Genomic DNA, 15,409 nt, shown 5'->3' on the forward strand with positions numbered 1-15,409 from the left:
AGACTAGTTGAAATATTTAAAAAAAATATTTGCAAATGTTAATTCCACAGCAGCCGCTATGCAAAATGGAAAGCCCAGTATAAACAGGTCCTGTTTTTTGATTTGAAGTATTCTTATGGATGTAAGAACACCTGCATTCAAAATCACACAAAATACTAGTACAGGAGTGTTCAGCTTATCTAAAATAACAGCTCAATCTCCCTGGAAAATGAAATGTTTCATTTTCCATTTATTTTTATATTTCCAATGTAATACGATCCAGTGAGAGCAGCAGTGTAATGGGGTTGGTAGCACAGCCTGCCAGCTGTAGCCCATAAAAATTATATTATGATAGAATCTGAAGCTGATTACAACATTTTATTTTATTTTATTTTATTACAAGTATTGAAGATTACATTGAAGTAATACATAATGGTATCAACACAATATCTGAAAAAAACAATATAATTAAAATAGACTCCTGGAGATCAGGTTCAGATTGTGTGAAAGCAGGTCTGTCTAGAACTGATCATGTAAAACAAGGTGTTTCCCACATAGGCTAAAAGCCTGTTATTATGCACAGTCAATTACACACTATACAGTTTGAAACAATCACCTTGTTAACCACTAATTCAACAACTATGTAATTAATCTACTGCAATCACTGTATTAACACTGTTTTTAAGTGGACTGATCTATGACTATCACTCCAAGGTTGTTGTTAAAGATAACCTTTCCGTTGGACTCTATACTACAGTCTGGGTGCCGAAGTAACTCCAAGACACCGGCTTTCAGCTCAGGTGAGACTGTTTTACTGAAGTCCAGCACCTCAGTGAGAAAATCAAGTAGCAGCTCTCCCCTCTCATCCCCCTCAGTGAAACACTCAGTGATGTCCATTTGAGATGGCAGCTCGTAGCTCTGGTAGCTCACTCCCTTGGAGTCCAGGATGCTTTTGATGTCTCCTGCGGTCACACACTGACTTATTTCTGTGTTACAGAGCTGTTTCCTGTAGGTATGCCACAGCTTTCCCCAACCACTCTCACCTGGAATAGATGAAAGTCTAAGAGTATAGGCATGTTTAGAGGCCCTGTGAGGCTGTATTTAGGCACAGCGGTGCTTTTAGCTAAATGTTAATGTTAGGGTGCTAACATTCACACACTGGCAATGATAATATGCAGATGCATGCAGGTATAATGTTGAGATAACAAAGGGTTCTCTGTGCATCTTACGGCAGTATGCAGCTAAACCAGGTGTCACCATAGAACATCTCAGCAGCACACATGATGTCTACCTGCTGAAATGTCCCTGTAGTCTGGCTGAATGAACTAAAGAGCTTTAAAGATTTGCATATTTGAACACAAAACTACAAAAATGCTCACAAAACATGGATTATGATGGCTCTGCAGCATCATTACATTTCTGGGGATTAGAAAATATTTCTCCCCCTTTTCCTAAAGGTGCGATATTATCAACTCACTGCTCTGCAGACAAGCGCATTAGATTTATACTCTTAACACAGTTGAACCTTTTGGCCTAAAGGAAGAACTACATTTGTCATGTTTCCTCTAACTGGTTACACTTGGATTCAGTACTTCAATTTATTTTTACTTTTCTTTTGTAACTTTAGGATATGTCTAATGTATGTATAATGCCAATATATTTGAAATCCTGTTCAACCAGTTATACAATGACAATTGTACATCTATTCTAGCCTGACTATATATTTTTTTGCCTTGTCTTTGTCCATTTTGGCTCTGATGAATACACAGTAATGTCAAAACGTTGATCTGTTTGCACTAGTAAAGGCTGCTAATCAATCACTGTGCCTCAGTCCCTTTTGGTCATAAACCAAAGTATTTGGACACATGAAATTTTGCCTTGAAAATATAATCATCAAAGTGATTACAATGCATCCCGAGGAAACATGAATGAGTGAACCAAATTTATGACAATCCATTGAATAGTTGGCTCATGGTGTTCATAGAGGAAAAGTCAAGAGATCCTTAACATAAATCATTTCCATGAATATTTTGGGCTAATTCATCTACTAGATGTTGAGATATTTTACTCGATAAGGTTATCCTGTTAGTGGCGCCAGAGGAAAAGCCAGGCCATCACCAACGTTAGTAGGATTTATCCTCTGTGAGCCATAAATGTCCGCATCTGAAATGTTTGTTATATTTCAGTCTAAAGTAGCAGACAAACCAACTGACAGACAACCATCTGGGATATCTTGGTAATTGCTGAAATCAAATTATTTTTAAATTTGTAATATTAGGACATGAATGTGGAACTTCTTACTGATCTTAAAAACAAATTTTAAATTATTTTAAATGGCAGTTTAAATTATTTTCCCACCTACTCCATGATAAATCTGTACAGTATATACCAGAATGCCTAAAAGGGGTTTTCAGATTTTTACTGAGACTCAGTGCACCGTGTTTTCATCCCTACATGCACTGTACACAGCACGACTAACTCCAACAAATCAGAGAGAAGAAAAAGATAAAATGTCTTGATAATTTAAGATTAGACCCATCCACTTACCAGACACTAGCATGATATAAGCTTCCCATTCTTGTCAAGAAGACTCTGGAAGAAGCTGATTGTAGCTCCAGGATCCTTCACATAGTACAGCATCTGTCGATTTCACATCAGATAATGAGCTGGTAACTGGATTCATAGAGCACCTAATTATAACGCTATGCTAGACAGATGTTCTAATGGGATTAATTGCTGTGGAGCGCCGCCAAATGAATATGACCCAGATGTGTCAAAAATGGGGTCCGGGAGGACTACATCGGCAACACCAACCTGTATCATGTGAATGAAGTCAGCCTTCTTAGTCATCTTTTTCACTTTCCAGTGCTCCTCAAACTCAGAGGCAGTCATCTTGTTCCAAGTGAATTTGATGTAATCTAAATCTGGTTTCTGTGCCACCAAAACTGCATCAACAGACACAAAACAGAGTTATGAGTTTAATTGTTGCATCACTGTATTTATACAATAATTTATGCCAATTAAAGGAGGTGAGAACTGGAGTGATGTGGGACCGACGACAAGTAGGCCTAATTGTTAACAGCCTCGCTAATTTTGGTTTCAGCTACCTTATGGAAACCTACACAGCCATGAATTTTCTGTGAACTGCTTATTCAAAAGAGGCAAATCTAAGGGCGGGTTCAACCTTGGAGCCTTTACCCCTTTGGTGTGGTTCATTTGGGCGGCTGTGGCTCAGGAGGTAGAGCGGGTTGGCCATTAATCGGAAGGTCGGCTCCCCCTGGTTGCGTGTCGAAGTGTCCTTGGGCAAGATAGTGAACCCCGATTTGCCCCTGGGGCTGTTCCGCCAGTGTATGAATGTGTGTGAATGTTAGTTTCCTTTTGAGCACTTAGGCTCAGTGTATGAATGTGTATGACTGGTGAATGCAGATGTAGTGTAAAAGCGCTTTGAGTGGTCGAAAAGACTAGAAAGGCGCTATACAAGTACGGAGCATTTACATTTACATTTGTTGTGAACGCAAGACTCAAATTCTGATGCGGATCGAGCAACCGCCCTGTAGTCCAACTCGAAGGGGTGTCAAAGGAAGTCTGTAGCGGTTCATTTCTGGTGTGAATGCCATTCGAACCAAAAATAGAAAGCGTACTATTGTATGTGTCATTTCATTGGTTAAAAAAAATAAATTCCCCCCCTGTTTTGGTGACTAGTAGCATGTTGGCTACGAAAATGTTGAATAGCAGTGGACATACCTGGACTCACGATGAAGTGAGATGCCACTTCAATATTTGGGCTGAAGGGAACGTTTCTCAGTTACTACAGAAGGTGTATAAGAACATTCAAAATATCACACAGTGTTATGTGAAAGTTAAAAAACTGCATCAACAGTACATCAAAGTACTGTATTATGAAAGTGTTTGTTTGAATGGTTTTGATTGGATTTTCTTTTTGTCATATCTAAATGTAATTTTTTTGATTTTGTTGCAAACTGCTTAGGCAACATTGTTTAAATGAAACACTGAAATGAGCTGTATTTGGAGGGATTTGTTTTTTGACCCGCCAACTGTATGACAAATAATCAAGGGCGTGGATTTTAGTAGGGGCATGTCCGACATGGACACTAAAGATTAAAATGAGAAACCCCAGGATCCTTTTATTATAATAACTTTTTGAATATATGTGTATGTGTGAATAATTGGTGGTAGCAGAAGCATGTGAAACTGCTGGTCAGACAGCAGCAGACCTGGAGCTAGTATGGATTCAGTGTTTTATTCAAAGACACTTCAGAAAGGTGGCTACTTGCTGACATGAGGGCTTGAATGTGGGACTGGTGGTTCAAAGACCATCCCCATACTACTACTTGAATAACTTTATTACTAATGTATTAGTGAGAAAGCCAAGGGCAACTTTAAAATGTATTCTCTGCATTACAAAATACAAAAAATAAAAAGCATTACCCTTATTTGCTGTTAAATTAAATATTGATTTATTATGGGGAGCAGGTAAATATACAGATACAGTATAGATTTGTGATATGCGAGATAAGTGTGTGTACCTCTGTAGTTATGTAGCTGCTGGCTGCTCGGCTCCACCACCTCGTTATCCACCGTCACCCCTGGGTGCTTCAGACGAAGCACGGAGAGCATCTCTAGGTCAATCTCACCTAGAGGCACAAACAGTTTTTATTTTGAAAACCACCTTTTTTATTGAACTACTGCCCCACAGTACCCAAACTGTTCAATAATTAAAAAACATAATTACATGGGTACATTTAGGCAACCAGCATGTCATCATGATCCTCTAATTCAGATTGTGCTGCAGATTTCGGATGGAAATAGCTAATAGCACCTGTCAGTTTTGCAGGAAATTATACATTTTATGACTCAAAACAGAGAGTTATCACTATGGTATTCCTCTCATTATCATTTAGCCACAGGCAGGTGATTTTGTTCTACTTCTTATTAAAAGGTGACAAGTTCCTTTGAACAAAGTAAATTTAAACAAAGAAGCTGATCTGGACAGGAACTGAATCTTTCTGATTAGGTTGAGTAATACCTCGCGGGGGAGTTTGTAGTCATTCTAACAGATTTTACAGTCCATTAGAGAATCTGTAACATCACTCCATTATGATACTGACATGACAGCTCAGGTAAATTAAAAAGGATTGGCTTTGACATAAGTGAAGGGTAACAGCACTCATGGGCAAGTAGTGGATTTGCTCAGAAACAAATTAACCTTGCTGTATCACGAGCGCTGGAAACAATGAGCAATAAAACCAAAAACTGGAGAGGTCGCTTTCTCTGCAACTAAGGTTAAAGATTAATCTGACAGCTGGACAAATGCCTGCGAACCCTTGACAGTGATAATAAGGGTAAAGTTTTTCATTGCCGCAGCCATAAATGACAGCACAGCAATAGGAGCAGTTACAGCAGACTGATCAAACAACGCCGTCTCACCTTTGCTGTCGGCCGCAGAGGCCGCTCAGCTATTTGCTGTGTCACATACAGTTGAACACAACATAACTTCAGCAGTGAAAGTGTCTTATAGTGTGTGTCCTTACCAGCTCCACTTCCAACTCCAATGACATTTAGATGGGGCTTTCCATCTCCAATGCTGAGAGCGGAGCAAAAAAAAAAAAAAGGAGTCACTTCAGAACAGTCAAGTCTGGAAATTCACATCCTCCAACCTGCCAAATGTGGGTCACATTTTCGGGCTTGTAACTGTCAGTTCTGCCTGACACTTAGATATCTGATCTAGCATCTGAAGCATCTGCAATACAGAGGCCTTGATTGTTGCTACAGCATGTTCTGTCACTCACCGTTGGATTTTAAATAACACTATTACACTTTTTAATTTACTTGTGAGTCATATCTCTCCAGATTCCTTTCTGATTTGCACCCGGAGCAGAGAGTTGTGTTTTTTCTCTGCAGCACGGTGTCGGCCTCTTACAGTTCAAGCTTATATAAACATGGAAAAATGCAAGAAGAGACATTTCCATAAACACTCACTCATTGTCATTCACATACACACACCTTGTGTAGCTAGTTAATCTATGAGCATTTGGGTAGTCAATTATTTGGTTTTGTGGGCATAAAAGTTACAAACTGCATGATATAACCCATTAATTATATCATTTTATTTATTATATATCCTGACTGTTAAAAGGTAAACTTTTGCCTTATGGTAATCTAGTTAATCAGCAACAAGTTATATGTTTACTAGAGTTCGACCCTCACAGGATTCTTGAGGAAGAATAACAATGTTTGAGAGTTCTGGTTTCTGGTAATGATATAGTGGCTATTATTTTTCTTTACACAAACAATAATAACATAATCAAACATTTCAGGATCCCTTAAATATGTTTAAAATGTAGTGATCTGGACATTTATATAATGAAAAATAAATGTTCTTATGGACAAACTATATAATGGTGACACTGTCTCTGAATTATCTCTACATATATTTTGTATTTTTTGTACTGCAACGTTATGGTACTTCGCCTACATGAATACACTAATATATCATATATCACAAGACAAGGAAAAAGCAAAACACCACAAATTAAATGTACAAGCTTTAGTGTGGTTAGCAGAGGTCCACAGATATGGAATGAGACTGTAATCCAAATGTCATTTGTGTGTTTTCACAAAGACCTTAAGGCAGCAGTTACCTTGAAAATGTTAAATTCTGAATACCCTAAACAGCTGGGACTTCTAAACTAGTTATTCTACTCTGATGTCCATTAAATTGTGAGGTAATTTCCACATGGCGTTTGTTATATTGCATCTCACTTATTTAACCAATGTTAAGACTGATGTCTTGTGACCATTTGGTCATTTTGTTTAATTTAGATGGGGCCTTTTTAGTTTGGTCTTAGGTGTTTTGTAGGTTGCAAACTGCAGGGCTCTCAAGTTTTATCAAAAGTTTGGAGTGAGATAACGCGTGTTAGAGGAGGAGCCACTCAAATATTTGCAGCAGCGGCCCCTCAGCCCCTCAGTTTTTACTAACAGTTAAATTTGACCTATAGTTTATAATTGACCCAAACAAATAGAAATTATAAAAGTAGGTAAATCTGATAAAAGACTATTGATACTTATATTTCAAAAATACAAATGTAGCCTATCAAAAAAAAAAGAGATTTGGCCCAAACGAGCCCAATACATTGAGCAGCGCTCAATGTATATATCGTTTTAAACATTTCATGGTTTCAGCTTTACAAACCTGAAAATTTGCTGTTTTAACTTGTTATTATTTAAATGTATTTTTTTGTGTCATTTCGTTCATTTCCTTCATTTTAACTAGGCTGGTTATTGCGGCGCTGCAGCCCTTCAGTGGGCGATAAAAAAAAAAAAACAGTTCTCAAACACAGAAAGCTGCCTGGCTTGCTCTAAATGACAAAGTATAATGCACATATTCATCTCTTGATCTTTCTCTATCATGGTTCTATAAAGCCCCATGGTGCCACAACCAAATTCAAACCATGTAAAAAACACAGAAATATGTTGTCAATATTCGATTAAGCCACTACTCCGGCTAAATCCGTCCATTTAAAAAAAAATAATAATAATATATATATATATATATATATATATATATATATATAAAAATAGTTTGGAGAGGATACGACCTCTGTGGTAATTCAACTCGGTAGAACCCTGTCAGGGCTCTGAAGTGGACCCAGAACAACTCTCATCAGCTGTTGGCTGTAAACACTAGCAGGACTGAAGTTACAGTGCGGCTGTGTTAAAACAATAACTTAGCACAACATAACTGCGCTATAATGACGTTATGCTTTATTAAATGTCACAAAATTATCAAAATAGATATTAGATATATGTCAGTCCAGTGACTGTTATCCAACAACAGACTTGCCTCTCATTCCCCGGTGCCAGGGGGGCCGGCAGGAATTTTGGGCCCCATGACAAAAAACTCAAATTGGGCTCCCTCTCCGCAGTTGTTGTCACCACATCTGTAGGACCTAACTGTCCCATCAAAAGCTTTACATCACTCTAATTAAAGGCTAGTAACGGTCTTGCTTCTTGTAGTTCAATACTAGTACTAGCACACTAAATAGTTCACTATTTGATGCAAGATTCAAGAAAGCCACCATAAAAAATGTCCTTATGGCAATCTTTTACAGTCTCAATGTATTTTTATTGTAAAATTAAGAGATAAATTCTCTTAACATTGATGAAAAACAAAAGCCTCCCTGTCCCTGTCAGTCAAATCTGCTGGCCACAAACCAGGGTCAACATCCTTTTTATGACTTCTGTCTTCTTCCACCATACATCTCCCATTCTCATCATCGCTCTAACTTTCTTTCCCTTTTTCCTTTGCTTCCACACTTCTTCCTCATTCTACCTGAGGGGGCTCTGGCTCTGTAGGATGTACACAATGCCTGTGATATATACATATATACCGTGATATATACACAGTATATCTATTAAAATATGCTATATACCAATAAATGACTAACACTATAGAACATTGACCCAAATTACCTACAGTTCTGTTTCACCACCACTTGATTAGATACATTAGATACGATATATTTTTGTGTGTGTGTGTGTGTGTGTGTGTGCGTGCAAGCTTCTCAAATAAATTGCCCTTCATGATGGGAATAATAAAGTCTGTATCTATAGATGTCATTTAACGGCCACAATTCAATCTAAATTAACATATCAAACTGGATTATTTTAATATTGTCTGTAACTTACATGCAGGCTGAGGTAAGCTGCTCACTGTTTCCAACTGTCCAGCATCCAGTACAGACAGGAGGTTGTTTTATTTTATTCATTTCATAATGGTCATTATGTGAGAAAATAATTTGTTTGAATTTCTGTCATTAATAAATATTTCATTGTCTTTTTTTGTTATGGTAAAAAGAGCAAGAGAGACAGAGAAATCCCCGCAGACTCCCTGGAATGATGCTAACTGGCATGTCATTAACACCATGCTGCTCACCTTCTTCACTGGGACAGGGAGGCTACAGTTATGGGCAGACTGGGCTGCTGCTGACTCACCTGTTAGTCTGCTAAAAGGGGCAGGGACAATGATTTAATATGAATATCTTGCTAAACGTTTCCTTGCACTGATTAAATGTTGATGAAATGTAGGCTAACACTAGTCTGCTAGCTAGCTTATTTCACTGTGGAGGCCAGCTAACCACCTTTCTTGGTGAAACACTGAGTTACAGATTGACATCCTTTCCTTTGTCTTTCCTCTCTCTCTTTTCTCCCTTTCCTTTTTTGAAAACCAGATTTTGGTTTACTAGGCAACATTGTGATCACTGTATTTCTGGCCTACTGACTGCAACTAAAGTCACTGATAAGTGCAGGACCAAACCATTTCATGCAGATACAGGGGGGTGTTCGGTCAATATGGAGGTTTACTTTTTGGTCAACGGGATATTTAACTTTTATTGCCACAAACAAGTAAAAACAAAGAGATCATTATTATATTTGAAATATACTCAATGATGATGGTTTATATAATGTATAATCTAATATATTGTATATTAGCTTTTACCTATTTCTTGGGGCCCCTGTCAATCAGGGGCCCTTGGAATTGTCCGAACTTTTCCCCCCTATACAGCGCCCCTGCCAGGTGCTGCCAAGTGAAGACAGACTCACGGGAGGACCCATGTGAGCACTGAACGATTAGTTCATTCCTGCTCCACAGTAGCCGAGATGTCACATGAAAAATGAACGACTCAAACCCAGAGACCCACAGTTATGAGTCCTGAACTAATCAATTCTGTTTCCTGTACTGCCTGCTTACCACAGCCTGTAGCCGAGCTGTCACGTGACAAATGAACGACTCAAACCCAGAGACCCACAGAGTCCTGAACTAATCAATTCTGTTTCTTGTGCTGACGGAGACCTTGCAGCTGCTGTGTGAGTGAACGTAAGAGTCCAAGACTATTCACACGAGTGAAAATGAACGAGTTACTCACTGAGACAACCCGTTCCTCCTGAGTCACATACAAGATTAGGTCAAATTAACGACACGTTCTTTGAACGACACAACACTCCTCTTAACTTACTTCTCAGCGTGAGAAATACAAGGTGTTATATTTCTTGTAAATCTCAACTTAAACATTAATGTAATGAAATCAAATATAAAACCAAAGCTATTTGCCACTGCCAGGGCTTCACCTTTTATCTAGCTTGTTAAAACAAGTTAGAGTCTGGAGCCACCATCATAACAGGCACCTTCTGAGCAACAGAATCTATTTTCTTGTTTCTTTTTTTTTCTGAACAGGTATCAGCAGAAACTCTTTTCTTTTATCAGGGAGCAGCAGAAACAGTCTATGTTCAGTAGCAATTGTCCTGTTAGAGTAAGGTGAAGTGGTCACCTCGAACACATGCCCGCCAGCCGCCGAAGTTGAATTCTCTTGAACTTTTTGTACGCGACGCGCAGCACAAATCATTGGAAGAAAGACTGATCCTCGCTCTTTGTGAGTTTCCAGAATCTATTACTGTTTACAAAACAGGAGGGAATTCGCATGGCAGAGCATCCCGCAAAACTATTTAAAGGCCTATCAGGTAAAGTTATGTAGCCTATAATTTTAATTTAAGTTAAATAAGCTACAGCTGTGTAGAACACAGAAGCCATTGCCATGGTTACTCTCCATAGAGCGCCTACCGTTTACTCGCAGAGCGCTTGTCTCCTGTTTACCTGAGGAAAGAGCAACCCCACGGGGCCAAAGACTACTTTGCAATTTTAAGGATGTTTCATAGACCGACATCTTCCCCAATGCTAATCAGCATGCAGTGTGTAGCTATCCACTTTGCTCTGGCATTTGATCGCTTGTCTTGCTTTAGTTTATCTACTTCTCCCACGCGCTGCATCCAGCGTAGTCTACCGCAGGCTGATCCACATCCCACCCCTCCTCTGGCCCATGGTTCGACTGTACGTATATTCAGAGCCAATGAGCAAGGGACTTTCAAAATAATAAAAATTGTGTTAACGTGTGATAAAATAATTGTTGGTGTTAATTAATTAGCCTAATGCGATAACACGTTAAGGTGCCCAGCCCCAAGTCATTAAATGAGGATTGCATGATTTCTTCAACACTGTGACATCTGTGCACCAACTTTCGTTTATGGAGAAACAGAGTCCGCCTCCCCTTGTTTTTCCTGTGAGCTCCGTTACGCGATCTGCACGAATGAGATTAAATCCCGGCAGGTAAAGTGCGCTGTCTGGGATGTGCTCAGTGAGCCAGGATTTGGTAAAACAGAGGGCGGCAGATCCGCAGGAGTCGGAATTAGTTCTGTTGAGGAGCAGCAGTTCATCCGTTTTGTTGGCCAGAGAGCGGACACAACAGTTCCAGGTTCGATAAAGAGCGGTGGAATTCATAGTTTTCACGTGACGTCACATTATTATTATATTATTATTACAGTGTTTTTATGTGTTGAGAGGAAACCCGCTTGACACTGTTCTTGATCATAAAAGTTTATTACATCAAAGAGTTCAGCATCAATTACAAGCTCTGCAGCAGCTTGGAGAGTGACCCAGCCCGATGTCTCTCTGTACATCAGACACAGCTTATATAGGATATGTTTAGGTATCTGTTCCATAGAGGGGTTTGAGTCTGCAAAATAAAAGGTCAAACCCATTGAAGGGTACAGTACAATTCTGAGGTAACAAAACAAGGGGTTAGAGGTCAAATTCTATAGAAGGGTTCAGTCCCTACATAACCATAATCTTCCCATAGAAGGTCACTGACCCTCTGTCTTGCTGCTACAGTGCTATTTTGAACTGTTATGAGTCAAATGCACAAATATTGTATACCACACTATGGAGCGTAATCCAGAGGCGGCCGTCTGCTGCGCCATCTTGGTCTCAAGGGGCTTTGCAGCCTATAAGGATGTCCATTTTCACTCATCTCCATTATGTCTTACATGATTAGGCTATACTTATATTTTAACTGTTTTGAGAATAAACTGAACAGAACTTTCATTACTAAACTAATATCAGCCATTATATCAGTCTTGCTCTTATGTAGTCTTCATTTATTTCACCTTAGCACCAAAATTTAATTTATCTATTGGTCAACCAGGTCTCTTTACAAAAGTTGTGAAACTTCACTATAACATTATTGTACAGTATATCCCTTAAAAAGCTAAACCATTATGATATATTCTTGACTCTGATGCTATTCTTTTCTGTTGTCAAAGGTGTGGTAACCTTAAACTCATAAAAAGTGTGCGTGTGGCAGATTACCTGGCCAGTATATCTGGCAGCATATTGTGGATGAAGTCCTGCATACACTGATGCTCAGAGGAGCGCTCCAGAAAAAGCTGGAAGGATTTCTGGTACCTGTTATCATCATAAACCAGACTCCTAAGCTGAGATGCCATGGCAAATAATCTGGCAAAAAAAAACAATACAGAAAATAGTTCCATCAGACAGCAAACAGGAGGTCAGGAGGTAATCTGCAAAATGTGTGTGTGTCTGTGCGTTTATTTCTGTACAATTTAGGTTTTATTTTAGCTCCAACACAGTTGCTGTTGCTGACCCTTATACCCCTCACCTATCAGTCAACTAGTGTGTGTGATGTCTAGGAGTTAAAGTCAGGCTGTCAAATGTCTCATTCTAAGACTCACTGTAGACTAAATGCCACTTATTTTCAAGTCAGTTTATAATAGATTGTAATTTTACAATGGTTTGCTTTCATACTGTAGTACTACACTCACTTAATTTACAAAAATACTCAAAGCCGAAGTCAGCGTGTGCTACAAGGTTTTCATGTTTTAGTCATCAGTACTCCACCAAGCCAATATGAAGCCAACTTCCCTCTGACGGATTGTTATTATTCTTGGCTACAGGTGTGCTGTACACGAACATTGTTTCCGGGTCCAGCAGTTGCATGTCATATCTTTACAGTCGTGACAGAGATGCCTATGTATTTACAGATAAACAGCACCATACAGAAATCAGTCCCAGTAATCGCGTACCTCGACATGTTCACAGCTGATCGAAGTGCAAACAAGCTGTTGCTCGCTCAGTGGATGTCACACTGACTGTTTTACATTGTTATTCATTGTACATGTGGTGTACGTTCACATTTCGAGACAAAAGGCGCTATTTTTCCACTTACATGTCGTGCCGCAGCGAGTGCCTCCGGAGAGATCTGCAGGCTACAATAAAACCCCTCCCACTGCAGCCACAGCTTCCCTTAAAGGAGGGCCAAAGGTTGAAAAGAAAATATTCATAGTCTATCCAATGATGTAACACTACACTACATACAAGTCCTTAGGGTTGGCTTTTTTACTTTTTTTAACCACAAACAGCCCATCCAATAATTTACAAAAGTGAAAAATTTTGACTGTTTTTTCTCTCACTTTGTTGATTTTTAAAATCGACCAATTCGTTTTTCAATGATTAAAAAAACAGGAGACACTGGTTACACAAACTGGTGACACTCCCTCACTTCTTTACAGCATGTTTTGATTATACATCCCTAGCAAGCCTATATGGCAAGCCAAGCAGTTCAGAAAAAGGCTACTTGATTTGTTGAAAACATGGTGACAACATGTTAACAATGAAGAAAAGATTGGTAATTGTAGTCATGCGATTGATAGTGCTTCCATTCCATGTCTATTGACTGCCTGGAGGGTAATCAATGTCACTTTACAAACCTATTACATGCACAAAAAAGCTATATAATTCAATAAAGGCAAATATGACCTCTTTAAATGAGCCTCTGGGAGAATGTAAACAGGAGCATCAAGATAGTGATCATAATATGGTTTTCATCTTTCACATTTAGGAAACAGTGCCCATCAACTTTGACTGCATTTGCGCACCAAGAATCACCGCTGTAAACAGAGTGTGCCTCCTCTCATCTTGCCAGTCTTGAGGCTCTGACAGCTCGGAGCATGGTCCCCAAAGCCATTGCTGGATCCAGGATGTTAATGGAGCAGGTCTGTGTAAAGAGTGGACACAACAATCTCTGATTTCCCTTTGCTTGGCAGCCCGAGTCCCATTTTGTCCAGACTGGACTTTAGCCAGGAGCAGCCTTAAATCCAAGACAGGCCAGCATGGCTCCTATCCCGGCTCTCTTTCCTCTCTTCTGTGGCGATTACAGTGCCCGCTGTGGTGCCTCGTCCGGTAAGCATAGGTAATACCTGTTTCAATAAGTGGGGTATTGCGTTGGGAGCAGCTGAGGGGAAATAGACACAGCTATGGCTCAGAAGTAATAGAAGAAAAATATTGTGAGAACACATAATGACAAACAACATATTATGAGGGAAATCAGAAGTATTATTCTCGCCAACAAGTATCCTGGATTGTTACAGAGTAACCTATTAAACACTTCACAACAGCCAGAATTTATTTTATGATGTGGTGTATAACATATGTGCATTTGACGCATAACAGTTTAATTAATTTGGTTCAACTGTTGTAATTGCCCCCTGGCCCAAGATCATGTAAACGGTCTGATGGCTCCTAGGTTTTAGCAGCAACATTCTCTCATTATCTGACAGTAAAATCATGGGTCTAGCTCTCAATCAGTTAAGTTTGTTTATTTGAATGCGCTTTGTATTTAATTTCTCCACTTTGCCTTTGGTTTGCATTCAGGTAGTCAGAAGAATGTAAGTGGATGCATTGTTCAGACCTCATGACCTGTTCAGATCATAACCTTTCCCAAATATTAAAATGGGCACTTTGTAAACAAAACTATATTTTTATGTTGATGAATTGATTTATTTTTTATTTATTTATTGACAAAATTATTATTGTTGATGAAACTATATTTAGACTTATAAATGGAATTCAAGCTCTGTATACATTTATTTTGAATATTTGAAACCCGTAAGGATATTTGTATCACGAACCTTGGTCATACATTTACCCAGCTCTGTTCGGGTGGTTGGGACCATGAAGTCAGTTATCTCTGATGGTTGACGTATTGTGGACCAGGAAACTGAATACGTACTGTTGTAAGTAAAAAGGTACAGTGGTGTGTGTTTATGCAACATTTACAAACCACAATGCATTATAGAATATATCCAGATCTTTTAAGTGTAAGAAAGCATGCATATAAATTACATCACCACAAAAGATACTTTTTAAGTCTTTTTCTAGCAAAAGAGGAAAACTTTTTTTAAACAATAAAAAACAGCCAGATACCAAGATATATGTAAGAGGTCCCTGGAGGTGTGCTATCTAGTGTTAAGACTATACAATCAAGGGTGGAGGAGTAGGAATGTGTTAAAATAGAAAATACAATTACCTTACATAACAAAAAAAACCTTCTGTGAAGAATAAAAATACCTGTAATGGACAGTCTGAAAACAGGACAATAATTCTCCAGGACAGAGGGATCTGCACCTTTTAGTGAAGAACAAACACCTGGGGAGCCTGGGGATCAAACAACTGCTTAGACAAAGAGTAACGATGGAAGGATTAGGATCAGATATATCAATT

The 15,409-nt window shown here is 38.9% G+C and overlaps 1 protein-coding gene across 1 annotated transcript; it reads right to left on the bottom strand.

Annotated features, from left to right (window-relative positions):
* Window positions 1-338: 338 nt before the first annotated feature.
* Window positions 339-13,041, bottom strand: LOC119903906 (histamine N-methyltransferase-like). Its single transcript, XM_038720206.1, is given in 7 exon segments — window positions 339-1,017; window positions 2,515-2,619; window positions 2,794-2,924; window positions 4,527-4,634; window positions 5,532-5,584; window positions 12,200-12,346; window positions 12,934-13,041. Coding segments are annotated over 7 exon segments (909 nt in total). The 5' UTR covers window positions 12,942-13,041; the 3' UTR covers window positions 339-660.
* Between the last annotated feature and the right edge of the window lie 2,368 nt (window positions 13,042-15,409).

The sequence above is a fragment of the Micropterus salmoides genome, unplaced genomic scaffold (assembly GCF_014851395.1).
Source record: "Micropterus salmoides isolate LMB-PRFRI ecotype aquatic unplaced genomic scaffold, ASM1485139v1 Ms_hic_scaffold_15, whole genome shotgun sequence".
NCBI lineage: Eukaryota > Metazoa > Chordata > Actinopteri > Centrarchiformes > Centrarchidae > Micropterus > Micropterus salmoides.